General features: G+C 38.2%; 1 protein-coding gene across 1 annotated transcript; it reads left to right on the top strand.

Moving 5' to 3' along the window:
- Positions 1–858: 858 nt before the first annotated feature.
- Positions 859–14205, top strand: vamp3 (vesicle-associated membrane protein 3 (cellubrevin)). The gene is made up of 5 exons (XM_085456300.1): positions 859–967; positions 10633–10711; positions 11994–12152; positions 12418–12469; positions 12952–14205. Coding segments are annotated over exons 1-5 (312 nt in total). The 5' UTR covers positions 859–965; the 3' UTR covers positions 12972–14205.
- Positions 14206–15338: the final 1133 nt, after the last annotated feature.

Raw genomic sequence — 15338 nt, forward strand, 5'->3', positions numbered from 1 at the left:
CACCTCTAAACAGCTCTCTTTTAGGAGACAAACTGCTGGCTAACGGTGTCATGTGATCAAACAGCGTAATTTAATTGGCCGAGAGCCACTCGACTCGATCTGGTGCTGATTGCTCTGGCTTGGGTCATTAAAGTTCATCACTTTTGCAGTTGAATTTTTGCAGGTGAATTTTTTGCAGGTGAATTTTTTTCAGGTGAATTTTTGCAGGTGAATATTTTTGCAGGGAAATTTGGAGGATAAAAATTCAGTGTCATAAATTCAATGTCTAAAAATACTTGAATTCTGATGATACTATATTTCTTCCATAGACTTTTTGTTCTCATAAGCCACATGCTGATCACGGGCTTGGGCCTGCTCCTTGCATGTCTACTGTAGCTTGCAAATAGAAATGAAATAAATAAAAGGTGAATAAGACTGATTTGAGTAGTTAACTCTTTAATGATTATTGACTAAGGTGTGCGAAGTGTGCGTTGCTTTTAATTGCTTTTAATAATGGTAGGCATGCGGAAGCTATAAGCCACGACCTCTTTAATGTTGCCTTCACGTGCTCATCAAATAAAGTAGTTACCACATAGTATGATCCGATTTTGTAATTTATTTCTTTAAAATAATTTAGTACTGTAAAAGTTTATGTATTTACTGTAAGTTTGCAGGGAAAATTCTTTTATTTATTTTTTTATTTAAATGCTAAATGTAGTCAACTAAAGGTTAGTCACCAGGCTAAATGGGTTATTATAATTTATTGTCACGTATCGATATCGATATGAAAAGAAATTTCTATGATTTCTGGTTTTATTAAAGTGCGCATTTTCCTTGTGAAATGTAAATACGCGTGATAGTTCCTAATTCCGGCAACCTTGAAAGCGGCACAAAAACCGCTGGTACGGCTGGGACTGTTTCGGCTTGACAGTGAGCTACCAAGCAAAAATCGGCAGCGGTGTCGTTTGAGGAAATTTCGTTTTGCAATGTAAGTCTATCCTATACCGCACACTTTTATTTGTCAGTCAGATGTTGATGATTTCGCTTCCGTTTTTTTTTCTGGTAATACTTCAAGACGCGGGCGCAAAAACAACGCCCAGAACTTTTGCTACTAGCCTGCAACAAGTGCTAGTGCCCGTCTTCGAGATGTGAGCTAGCTTAGCCACAGCAGCAACGCTGCATTAAAGTTATCTAACGTTGCTCACTCCTCATCATATCAACTTATCTTTGCTAGTTATGTAGATAGTCAAGAAAGAGTGTACACAATCGGTTTGTATACAGGCCACAGCTGTTACTGTTACACGAATCTTACTGTTAGACAACGATATGTGCTAGCGTTTTAGTCTATGCTTAGAAACTACCGTTTCCTGTGTCGTTGGCCTATCTAAAAACTACTGCTGTATACTTTTATTTAACAAGCTTAAAATGTTTGTGTATGTCGCTTTGTGATTTCTAATTATTGTAGCTCTAATTTGGATATGACTAAAATAATATCAAGACACAATCAAAGGCAACGCAAAGTTGTAAACAGGAAATATAATATTTATGGCCGAAGTGTTTCTGTTTTAATAGGTCGTAATCATGTTGATGACTGGGTAATTAAAATAAGTTTTAAACTATATCTAAGCTGAATACTTGCCACTCCAGTAATAACTTACACCCCGTTGTCGGTAATGCCGTTATCTAACGTTATTTCCATCATCAGCATCTACCGTTTTTTTTCTTTGTTGACACAGTTAGGAACTGTACTCTGATATGTTTCTCGGTCAATATGTGTATTAGTAGGCGCTTTGAAGCTTAGGGGTAATGAAAGAACAAGGGAAAAGACGTGTTTCGTGAGTGTTTACTTTCTGGGAAGGTGTATTGCCTTACAGCATCAAGAGAGGAAGCTTTTTTTTTTCCCCTTTTAAACAAATAAATAAATAAAAATATATATATATATATACACACACACACACAGTGCACATAGAGGCACTGTACTCAGCGTTTTCGTAATGAATCACAGACAGATTTCTAAAACTATTTTTGTCCATATTAAACAAAAATCCTTGACAGAGAATTTGCATGTCTTTCTGAAATTGAGTGATGATTTGATTAAACCATAAAAGTCATTCTTTCATGATGTTATAGTCATTTCTGTTCATTGTAGTGATGGTAGTCGATCTGTAGTATAGATACAACAGTGATGATAATGTAAAATTAGGTCCCGGAATGTATGGATAGTAGATTTACAATAGATTTGAAATAAAATAAATCTATTAATGCAAGAGGGTTAACAAGAATATTCAGTTAACCACGATCACAGTTTCTGCACTCAGTCATTTATTTGAAGTGGTCCAAATGTAACTGGACAATTTACTCCAAAGTTGTTTTAAATTTGTCTCCATCACTTAATTAGCAGTAAGGTTGGTAGTTGAATGCTTGCAACTGTAGCCTTTGCATTTGGAAACTGTGGCTGTGAATCCATAACATATGGTCAAATGGAAACTTAATTCAAATGAAGCAATAAAGCAAAAATAAAATTTATCTGCAATTTTTGTTCAGTGAGTTAAATTGAGGCTGAAAGGCGGGACTTAAATTGCATCTTGATGCCTTTCTTTTTATTTTAATGCAGTGGTGAGCCAGCTCTTCCTTGGTGCCTTAGAACTGAGAACTTGTAGCTAGGGCTGCCACAAACTATTATTTTGATAGTCGACTAGTCACCAATTATTTTTGCCATTAGTCAACTAATCAGATCATGCGTCCATTGGATGTACAACGTACAGCTTATTGCACCAGCATGCATGTGCTCTTATATAACTATCATTAGCTTATAGCTTTAAATGTTTAAGGTATGTGCTAACTAAAAATAAAGACATGATGATAGTTTATTAAATTTTAATGAAATTTACAGGTTGTTTCAGTGGAGTTTAATAAACTCAGCCGCTATCTAAAATACCTAATTTCCTGGAGGAACCCACCCTAGGGATTAATAAAGTTTTATCTAATATAATATAATATAATATAACAGGACACCGGAGTATATTCTTGAGCATCTCACACTTCTGATAACTGGTTGTCTGCTTGACGTTTATTCAGCAGTGTAAAAACTATAACTTTAATCTCAGCCAAACCGATTTACTCGGGAACAAATAAAATACTGAAAAAAGCCAAACAATAGCATTTTTAAGTTATCTAAGTGACTTATATACAGTGTTGGGGAGTAACGGCATACATGTACCGCCGTTACGTATTTAAAATACAAAATATGAGTAACTGTATTCCGTTACAGTTACCGTTTAAAAAGGTGGTATTCAGAATACAGTTACTTTGTTGAAATAAATGGATTACACAGTGGTACTTTCCTGTTTCATATTGTGGTGGGTCAGGACTGTTTGGGTTTTGTTTGACAGCTGTTCTGTTGTTCCAGGTGGCAGCGTTACGGTTGCCATGGTTACAGGGTGACGCTCTCTCTCTGTGTGTTTCCTGGGTGAGAGAGCACCTTTTTGTTGTTGTTGTTGTGCTAAGCTAATAGGCAGAATGCTACAGGTACATGCTCCAAAGAATGTAGCCTCATAGGCAGTGTAGTCCGTGCTGCTGGGAGAATGGACTGCCATACTTGTTATATGTCTGTGAGTGCGAGGAGGGAGAAAAAGGCGAGTGGAAAAGTACCAGGTGTCATCGAGCAAAAACGGGAGCTGGAAGCATGTAAATATAATAGTAATAATAATAATAATAACCACTGCAGCCAAGAAGAGTGCCTGACGAGCCCAGTTGTAAGTAAGCTATTAAGACTCGACTGTACGCCGTGTTCGTGTTTTCCTCCGAAACAATAAGTTCCGTTGGAGCAGCCTTTCAACGCCTCTCTCTGTCTCTCGCAAGCAAAGTTGACCCAGACAACAAAGTAAAGCTGTTTTTCGGCTATGAGCCCAACACGGAACCCACCGTATTAGTCAGAGGTCCCTTTACTACGGGTTCGGAGCCGCGGACCTTCAGTAACAGTAATAAATCACAGCAATAGTACATTCACGTAGTTGTAAAAAGCATGATAATATATTAAGTAATCCAAAGTATTCAGAATACGTTACTGTCATTGAGTAACGTAACGGAATACGTTACAGAATACATTTTGGGGCATGTATTCTGTAATGGAATACATTTTAAAAGTAACCTTCCCAACACTGCTTATATACTAAAAACTATTTAGTCAGCCACCGATTGTGCAAGTTCCCCCACCTAAAATGATGACAGAGGTCAGTAATTTGCACCAGAGGTACACTTCAACTGTGAGAGACAGAATGTGAAAAAAAATCCATGAATCCACATGGTAGGATTTGTAAAGAATTTATTCGTAAATCAGGGTGGAAAATAAGTATTTGGTCAATAACAAAAATACAACTCAATACTTTGTAACATAACCTTTGTTGGCAATAACAGAGGTCAAACGTTTACTATAGGTCTTTACCAGGTTTGCACACACAGTAGCTGGTATTTTGGCCCAGTAGGTATGGTGTTCTTGGGATGCAACTCAGTATTCTTCTTCCTCCAAACACGACGAGTTGAGTTTATACCAAAAAGTTCTACTTTGGTTTCATCTGACCACATGACATTCTCCCAATCCTCTGCTGTATCATCCATGTGCTCTCTGGCAAACTTCAGACGGGCCTGGACATGCACTGGCTTCAGCAGCGGAACACGTCTGGCACTGCGGGATTTGATTCCCTGCCGTTGTAGTGTGTTACTGATGGTGACCTTTGTTACTTTGGTCCCAGCTCTCTGCAGGTCATTCACCAGGTCCCCCCGTGTGGTTCTGGGATCTTTGCTCACCGTTCTCATGATCATTTTGACCCCACGGGATGAGATCTTGCGTGGAGCCCCAGATCGAGGGAGATTATCAGTGGTCTTGTATGTCTTCCATTTTCTGATGATTGCTCCCACAGTTGATTTTTTTCACACAAAGCTGCTTGCCTATTGTAGATTCACTCTTCCCAGTCTGGTGCAGGTCTACAATACTTTTCCTGGTGTCCTTCGAAAGCTCTTTGGTCTTGGCCATGGCGGAGTTTGGAGTCTGACTGTTTGAGGCTGTGGACAGGTGTCTTTTATACAGATGATGAGTTCAAACAGGTGCCATTCATACAGGTAACGAGTGGGGGACAGAAAAGCTTCTTACAGAAGATGTTACAGGTCTGTGAGAGCCAGAGATTTTCCTTGTTTGAGGTGACCAAATACTTATTTTCCACCCTAATTTACGAATAAATTCTTTACAAATCCTACCATGTGGATTCATGGATTTTTTTTTCACATTCTGTCTCTCACAGTTGAAGTGTACCTCTGGTGCAAATTACTGACCTCTGTCATCATTTTAAGTGGGGGAACTTGCACAATCGGTGGCTGACTAAATACTTTTTTGCCCCACTGTATCATGTTTAACCTGAGTAGCGAAAGACTGCAGTGGGTTTGAAAATGGAGTCCGGTATTCTCACCGGAACTAGTGAGCCTTGCCCCCGGCTAGCTATCGACAGTGTTGGGGAGTAATGGAATACATGTACCGCCGTTACGTATTTAAAATACAAAATATGAGTAACTGTATTCCGTTACAGTTACCGTTTAAAAAGGTGGTATTCAGAATACAGTTACTTTGTTGAAATAAATGGATTACACTGCGGTACTTTCCTGTTTCATATTGTCGCGGGTCAGGACTGTTTGGGTTTTGTTTGACAGCTACGTTCTTTTGTTCCAGGCGGCAGCGTTACGGTTGCCATGGTTACAGGGTGACGCTCTCTCTCTCTCTCTCTGCGACTGTGTGTTTCCTGGGTGAGAGAGAGCACCTTTCGTTGTTGTTGTTGTCGTGCTAAGCTAACAGGCAGAATGCTACAAGCATAGCTCTAAAGAATGTAGCATCATGGGCAGTGTAGTCCGTGTTGCAGGGAGAATGAACTGCCATACACGTTATGTCTGTGAGCGCGAGGAGGGAGAAAAAGGGGAGTGGAAAGGTACGAGTTGTCATCGAGCAAAAACGTGGGCTGGAAGCATGTAAATATAATAATAACCACTGCAGCCAAGAAGAGAGCGTGACGAGCCCAGTTGTAAGTAAGCTATTAAGACTTGACTGTACACCAAAAATGGCACCACACCATGTAAAAATATAATATAAGCTCTGGCGGACTTGGTTCTATGGTAGGTCTTAAAGGGTTAAAGGCAGCTGGCATCCTTGTACATGCAGTGCTGCCATCTTCTGTTTCAGTCCGTTATTACACTCTTAAATCCTACTACTTATTCCTGCATCTTTTGGGATCTTACAAAGCTTCAAACGACGCGTCGACTATTAAATTAGTCGTCAACAATTTTAATAGTCGACTAATCGTGGCAGCCCCACTTGTAGCCTCATTTATCTTAAATTGGTTTCACTGAAATGGAAAGGAAAATCATAATGCACAAAAGATCCTAGGCTGCATCTGGTTAATTTTTTAGGTACACCTTCAAAAGCCACTGTCATCACTTGTTCCCAATTTGGGACCAGCGAAGTGGTGACATGTGAGTGTCAGCTTTTTGGCCCTGCACCTATATTTATTTCTGTGGTTGTAGATTAGGCACATGCACAGCATTAGTAGAAAAGAGGTGTGTGTGTGTGTGTAGACATGGTATCAGACCTACATAGTTCAACTAAAGAGTCTTCACGTGAACTCTGGTGCAATGGCAAAGGTTGCTATCTTTGCACAAGTAATGCCTAAACACAAATGTGAAACTACATAAACCTACACATAGACACACCAATGCACATTGCTAAACTAATTAATGAATAAAAATCGATTATTGTTATTTACAGCTTTTCCAAAAAAGTCAAAGATAGAAACTCATAGACTTGAATACATAAAAATAATGAGTTTGGTTAAAAGTATTGACCAAATTCTTTTTTTTAACCTAACACATATTTGGTAATCCACTCTTTATCCACTTGCTCTTCACGAATACAAAGACCAAACAAAACAAAAGAGAAAAAGCGTTTACTGCATTTGTTTATTAAACCTACCTTCATTGTATCCTAGTTAGACATCAATTTGTTTTTAACCGAGCCACACATTCCCCAAGGGATCCAGCATTTTTATTTATTTTTTTTCCAGTTGCATAAATTAGATGCTCTTTTTAAAAATAAATAAATAAATAAATCTTAAAAAAAATTGCAATCCCAGCTCTTGCCATGGCCCTCGTTGAGAAAAATGTGTTTTCATTTAAAGGAAAGTGGGCTGTATGTATATGGCAACCATCAATTTAAAATTATTATGAAACAGTCATATGCACAATGGTACAAACACAATTGGTTCCGGTGAATATTACATGAATCTGAGGCTAATTTTATGTGTGTACTCGTGGTAAGTTCCAGCCTTTTTACATATTAGAGAATGAAGCCCACCACTGATGCTGTAGTGTAGTTTTGATACTAGCAGCAGCTGCAGGAAATGTATATCTGCAGTTTGTTTGTAATACAGGGCTCTAGAGTGCGACCAATTTGGTCGCAAATGCGACCAAATTTTTCAGTGGTGCGACTAAAAATAAATATTTGGTCGCACAGGTGCGACCAACTGTTCCGGTAACAAAAAAAAAAAATCTCTGCAACTCTCCGTGTGGTCAACAACAGACACACATTTTGCCCCTATCGTGGACTAAACCAATCAGAGATAGTCAGGGGCGGGACCTCTCTGATTGGCCGTGGTCCAGTTGAAAGTGCAGGTGGAAGAGAGAGGTGAGTAGCTTGAATAAAGCGATATCAATTCATTAACGGATTCCACACAAAGACCTAAACACGGAGCGGACCTGACACATCAGAATCAGCTTCGGCTTTCTCACCCGACGGCCCGAACACGGACACGCTGTCGGAGCTTAGCGATTCTTCGGGTCCGCGCTGTGTTTACGTCTTTTTGCGCTGATTCTGAGCTGCAGGTTTTGTCTCTCTCCAACCAAAATTCGCCGAGCCTGCAGTAAAAGACGCAGCAAACTGCGCTTCACATTTGATCAATGTCGTCATGAATTCCCTCTGACTTTTGCTGTTTTGCTTCCACCACGATAAAAATCACACTTCCTGCACAGCTGTCTCTCTCTCTCTCTCTCTCTCTCTCTCTCTCTCTCTCTCTCTCTCTCTGTACTTCAGGAACAGTTTCCCGTCTCAAATCTGTTTTCTGCATTATTCATTCGCTTATTACCCACCAGTCTACCGTTGTTTACAGCGCTTTTTCTTTTTTCACTTAAATGACCTCGGACAAGAAAGCCTAATTTCTGCTGTTCAATACTACTGAAGAAATTTAAATTTCTTAAAATTATGCAAAATTGCAGAATATTTTTAAGGTTATCTGCTATAAAAAGCCAGACCAGGAAAATCTCCTTCATGTTTTCCTGTGTTTTATTCTCAGTTACTTTCACACAAAGGCATCTGCTGTGATTTTCACAATTCTGATGAAGTCTCATGTGTATCAGTACTGATAAATGATCAGAATTATAATATTTCTGACTGTCTGAGGCTAAATTGAATCAAATCAGGACTTTGAGAACCGGAATTGAATGGATTATAGAAATCAGTGATGATACTCAGCCCTAGTGAGCAGCCTAGGCCTGAGAGAAGTGGATGTAGCTGTGGGTAATAAGAAAAGATGAAAAGAACTATTGATAACTTTTTTGTTAAGTTAAGGCCTGATCTGTCTGAAATTCATAGCCAGTGCTCTGACACGGTGCCATCAATATTTGAATGCTGAAAAAGCACAGTGTATCCAGAAAACACATTATATGCTGCAATAAATGCACTGCCCAAGTGTCCCCTCTCCCCACGGCCTTTCAGCAGCAGACAGCAGCAAACAGGTCGTCAGAGGAGGCCAAGATGATGATTAAGTTTAACATTTTCTACAATATTGACAAAGCACTTTAAGCACAAGTTTGTTAGTTAATAATTTAGAAATTAATATTGTCTGTGTGGACTTCCCCCCCCAAAGAAAGTGCACATGTAAAACTGCGGTGTTAAGCGATGCGGTTGAAAAATTTGAGTGCGCCTAACTTTTGTGCCGGTACGCCTAAATTTTTAAAGTTAGGCGTACCGGTGCGCCCATGTCAAAAAGTTAGTCTAGAGCCCTGTAATAGTTTGCTTGTTTTTTGTGTTTATTTGTATCAAATTCATGCAATCAAAATTCAAAATAGTTTATCTTTTTAAATATACGTGAATTAGACGTGGCTGTAAAGTTGTTATCTTGGGGGCATAGAGGAGAGGCACTTAATCCACCCATTTCACATAGACTTCCTTTTGGAATAACTTGCATCATTGATTGTTTTTCTTCAGGAAACTGGGTACCTTTGGCTTCCAGACAGATGCTGTTTCTGTTGAGTTAACTGTGGCTTGTTCCTGTGTTTTGTTTTGGGGATTGTTTGTTTTTTAAATATAAACACATGTAGTTTTAGCAAGCTCTTGCCATCAACTATATTTTAGCAAACATGGGTATGCCTGCTTATTAGGGCCAGACAGATGTTTAAGATATTTAAGACTGATATTGATATTTGTTGATTTAAAAAAACAAATATCAATACCAACATGCCCTTGCGTTGACAAATCCTGTAACATTAACACTTATAACATATTTTGAGGGTGTTTCTCCCATCTATTCTTTACTTTCATTTTTAAAGACTGCTACAATGCATTGGCAAATCAGTAATATCAGGCAGCAGACTGCTTATATCTGCCTAAACTGTTTTACATTTAAACTAATATTGTAATTTGGCCTGAGTCAGAATTTATGTAATTAATGGCCACACTTGACTTAGACTGAATCATAATAATCTTTGTATAGCCCTGGTGTAAATAACAACCCAACTTTCAAGTTAGTTTCAATGTTACGAAAAGTCATTGCAAAGCAATGCTCTTTCAGGTCAGGGGGTGGCAGTAAATAACCACTGTTAAAAAGCCATTGGGACAATGAATGCATATCATATTTAGGAATCTAAATAAATAATTATTTAAATTAAATCAATGGGAACCAGAAGGAAAAAACTTTTTGCTTTGTCTCCGGTTTATATTTTTGTTATTGTTTTTAACAGTTTCTTAGAGTTAAAAAAAAAATGCATCAGATAATAATAAATGTGATGCTTGCTATTTTAGCAGGATTGTGTGGGACATCATCTTATTTGAATAGCTTTTCATGCTATCTGATGTCAGCTTTTTAACTGTTAAGAATATACTTAAACCATTATTTTGGGCAAGCATTTACTTAAGCCACATCACTGTCAAGTCTATTGTTGTATGAAAAATAATCTCTTGCCACTTATTGTCTATCCTCAGTTGATACAATGGAGCATGAGTTGAGGAACATCAGTGAGGTGTTTTTAATTAATTTAATTAATTTTTTTTTGTGCGTGCATGGCTGGCTGTTGTGTACAGTCAGAGACACTGAATTGTTCTGTTTTAGCTCACTATGAACTGTTACTCCTGTTGACCTTTAGCTATCCCACAGATTGGGTGCTATATCAAGCAATTTCCTCTGAGAGGACTGTTTTTCTTTTTTCTTGTACCTAAAACTGACTGGTTTCCTTTAAGGTTTTAGTGGGAGATTGTGATGTTATGTAACAGATGTTTCTAAGACATTTCACAGGGGGCTAAGATTTACACTGGTTTTTTTTGGGTTTTTTTGTAAATTTCTTCAGGTCAGCAGTTGGTCCAGAAGGTTCTGCCGCAGCGGCCGGCAATAAGCGCTTGCAGCAGACGCAGGCCCAGGTGGATGAGGTATGAAATATGTGAAAACTGGCTTCTATTTAATTTCAGAATTTAATTTGAGGCCAACAGTTCTATTCTCTTATGGCTTATTGATAAGGATCCCCAAAATATGTTCAAATCTTAATTCATGAGTGCTTTAGTGTTACAAATGCACCAGATCGTTTCCTCTCAAGCTAAGAAATTTGAAACCACCTCTCCAAAGATGCCTGCCCTTAATGCTACTTCATCTCCAACTTCAGGTTCATTTCTCAGTTATATGGTTATATGGTTAATTAAATGCTTATGTACCAGTCCAGCTGTACACAAATAAAGGAGAAGATGCAAGTAGAGAAAGATTCAATCAACAATTTGTATTTATTTATTTTTAAATAATTGCATAGTAGCACAGCCGTAATCCAGGAGTGAATAGTTAAATAATGAAAAGATAGTTGGTGGAGTCACAGTGTCAAATAATAAAAAATCTTTTCAAGCATTAAAAATCCTTAAATAACCTCATCTTGTTCACTTTGCATCATTTTTCTCACCTAGCCTATGGCCTTGAACTCCACCCCTGTCTGTCTTCACTTGCTTTGTGTCACTCCCTCTTTTCCTTGATGTTGGTCTCACACAGAACCTTGCATAACTCTTGGCAGCAGTGTTACAATTCACCATAATGTGGAATAATTTGCTCTCTAATACTCCAAAAGACTGCCAAAGGACATTCAGTGAAAGGCAGTCCTCATCCAGTTTTGAGAAATAGCATTCAGAACCATGTCAGTGAGGCCACTAAGAAAATAGGCTGCCAAGTCTCACTCTTAATTCCCTTTACATCTTGCTCTCTCTCGCTCTCTCGGTTGTAGCCCTTCTTGGGATAAGCCACTCCCTCATAGATCTTTAACCTCAGCACGTCACAGAAAGTGTCCAATTGGCTGCCAAACGCTTACATAATCACTGTCTCCATGGTTATGTAAGGCATGCACGGGCCTACACCCTCCCCTCCAACCTGCAGCTCTGTCTGAGAGGAGGGGCAGTAGTTGGGTTTGTGGATCAGTGGAACATATGGGTTACGTGTAATCTGTGTTTATGCACATGCATGTGTGTCTGACTAAAAGTGGAGTCTGTAGGAGTTATTTTACCCTGTTGATTTATTTATTTGGCATTTTTCTTCTTTCTCTTATGATTCTTTCCTATGCCCTCCAGAGAAAAACAAATTAGGGCAGATTTATTTACAGTGAGGGCTCAAGATTGCCTAACACCCATGTACATCAAGAAACAGATTGCAAAAAATGAATATTATGTTTGTTTTGAGTAGGTGGTGGACATTATGCGTGTTAATGTGGACAAAGTGCTGGAGCGTGATCAGAAGCTGTCTGAACTGGATGACCGAGCCGATGCACTCCAGGCTGGAGCCTCCCAGTTTGAGACCAGTGCAGCTAAGCTGAAAAGGAAGTACTGGTGGAAGAACTGCAAGGTGCTTAAACAAAGTTTGGTTCAAAAGTCACACACTTTCCACCACTTTAAATAACAATTACTCTAACTGATATGATGCACTCTATTTTTAAAGTCTTCAAAGACTGAGGTTTACTAAATTAATTGTTTTTATTTAACTACACAACTTACAGTATATATTTGCATGACTTATGGTGAAGACTTCCTGTTTTTATTCAACAAAATGAGGAGGTATTACAGATATAGTTCTTGTGTAATAACGTAGAAATTATCTTTAATTGTTTCAGATGTGGGCGATCCTGATAGCTGTCATTGTGTTCATCATCGTCATCATTATTAGTGAGTATTAAGGATGTGCTCATCAACAGTGTTGTTACAGTTTGTGTTACTTCAAACATAAAACAAAGCATTAAGAACTCTCTACAGTGTTGTAGTTTCGCAAACTGTGTTAGGTGTACTGCTACATTGGTGCTCTTTTAAGAGGCAAACACACATCAACTGTTCAAGATCATGTGATGTGTCATTTGATGACTTATCTGATAAGAGTTATAAAGTTTACGGACTTTGCCCCCAAACATTCAAAAAGCTTTATTTACTTAAAGTTTTACATCTACTATCCATACTATTCCCCCATCATTATTCATGCTAGTTCATGTTATGGATGCAGTAAGCCAAGAAGAAGTACACCCAATTACATAATGCAGCCTCTGTCTTTTGCCTTTATGGAATTCCCCCCCACAGTTCCTTTAGTGTCATATCTCTCTTTTATAATGTCTTATATAAAACATTTGGTTTAAACAAACTTGTTAATTCATTCACAGTCTGGAATTACTCTAAGTAAGCAACAGGAGGAGGAGGAGTAGAAGATACGATAAAGAAGAGAAGTGGAGCTATGTGACTCGTGTCTCAGAGTAGCTCCACATTTTCCACCTCTACAGGGGTCTTCATTCTTTGTTCTGGATTGCCCTGTGTGTGCGTGTGTGATTGCTTATGTGCCTTAGTCACAGTTTTAACCTATAACATTACAAAATTCCAGACATTACTAGGATATATACATACCAAAGAAAACAAACATATGTACAGAAATGTGTTTATAACTTGACTAAAGCCCAGTTATAAATATGAGTCTAAACAGACTTTGGCAGAACACACACACACACATACTCAAACCTTAAGACTAGAATTGAAGAACATTGTAAACTCTCCTCAACTTGTATTTTTATATTTTATTAACAATTGTTTGATTCCGTGTGCCAGGCTAAGAGAAGTGCCTTTAAGGATTAGCTGTTCAGTGGTATAGTTTAGATTGTAACAGTAATCCTGCGTATGGTGGAAGAGATGCCCCTTCCCAGATTTAAAATATTTCTGCTCTTGATAGTGTAACACCAGTATTTTTTTTTTCCTCTCTCATGCTTTTTCTTACTTAATTGGTCAGCTTTACAAATATTAGTGAAATCTAATTACTCATTTTATTTCTGCACATGGTTAAGTGCTGATCAGGTCCAATGTTTAAGGAGTTAATGTTAGATCTGAATGAAGAGGAAAGTCATTCTGACAACACAAAGCTTACTGGTAATGGGTAACGTACTGTTGAACCACCTCACTGTGTCCATTCCTGTTCATGTCATTTTCAGGCAGTAATTGGGATGCAGTAAAAGTTTGCATGAGCTTGTGTTTAGATTGAGTGCTGGTCATGTTTACTATAAGTAGCATGCTCATTGCCTGACAGATTTGCCATAAAATGTAAAAGGAAAAAAAAAATACACAGAAGTGCCATCATGAGGTATCAAGAGATTAATTATCTCAATTAGTTGCTCTTAAGTGTGGCAGAAAAATGGCCTTTATGTAATAATAATGATCAACAATTAAGAGGAAAGAAAATCTGCAGTTTAGCTTTAGACTTTGATAGGTGTCTCCAATGGAGAACAGCCAAAAATGCAGCCATACCTTCTGAACACATGTACCAGCCAGCCAGAGAACAAGTAGTGCCTTGTGAGCTCCCTGTCCAGCAGATACTGTGCAGCTAGCCTGTGCTATCAGTTGAATTTAACCTTTAATAAAGACCTTTGGATCAACGCCAGTGTGAAGAAACATTCTTGTTGATGCACAATGCTTCTAACACAAAACAATTAAAAATTCTAACATGCCATATTTGTCATACAGTTATTTGCATTCTGTTAAATGTAGAGTTGATCATAGTTAGGCTATAGTATGGGGTTTTTTTTTTTTTTGGTTTTTTTTTTTTTTGGGTTTTTTTTTGTGATGTTTAGGTCAGTACTGCTGAGCATCATGGGCGATATAGAGTGGAAATATTTTGTTGGTCCATGGCATTGTGATACATGTGACACTAACACTGGATTTAGGATTGCTTTGTATATTATTTTCACTCTGTTTGGTATTTAAAGCTCCTGTTTTAGGTTACAGTTTCAGGATTTTTTTTTCTTGACTTCTAGCAATCATTAGCTTCCCCCCCCCCCCCTTCATACTTCTTGCTTGTTTCTGATAGAGAAATAAACACTAACACAAATATGTACTCACCCGCACCCTTTTCTCTTTTTGTTAAGCATGCAGATTTAATCAGACTGCAGCCACAACTAAAATTTGTAGGCATGGAAATGCTTTTATGGGCCAGCTTTTTATTAACCATACATGGAATTGTCAACCTCATCTTCCCCCCCCCCCCCCCCCCCCCCCCCCCCCCACAGAATTTAAGATCTTATAACTTCCAAGCCTTGCTTCCCTTTTTTGGAATTTACGTGGAAATATGTGCAATTCTGCTCTGTGGGCCCTAAATTTATTTTTGCTTGAATAAAACTGATGTTAAATCAAAGTGTCCTCTGATTTTTCTCATCTGTGACGTAACAAACGCCAGCTATTCCTTTTTCCAAAAGGAGCCATGATGGCAAAATCATTTTTATTGGGGTCATTTAAAGATAAATTCCTTCAGTGTGACATACAATGGTGTACAGTCCAGCAGTTTTTACACAAGTACTGTTGAGTTTTTTGTTGTTTTTTTTGTTTTGTTTTGTTTTTTTTTTTCCCCCCATGTTTCCTTCCTCTTTTTTCCATCTCAGTTCCACTCACTTGAAGGTCTTTAGGATAACCCCATCAGTTCTAACGATTATATATTTTATTATTATTTTATTTTGGTTTTACAGAATTGGGAAATTTTCAGTTCAGGTTTAATTTAAATGCAGATTTAACTGAA

The sequence above is a fragment of the Copadichromis virginalis genome, linkage group LG5 (genome assembly GCF_057382275.1).
Source record: "Copadichromis virginalis isolate Kocher_CV1m ecotype Utaka linkage group LG5, C_Virginalis_male_GT1.1, whole genome shotgun sequence".
Classification (NCBI taxonomy): Eukaryota; Metazoa; Chordata; class Actinopteri; order Cichliformes; family Cichlidae; genus Copadichromis; species Copadichromis virginalis.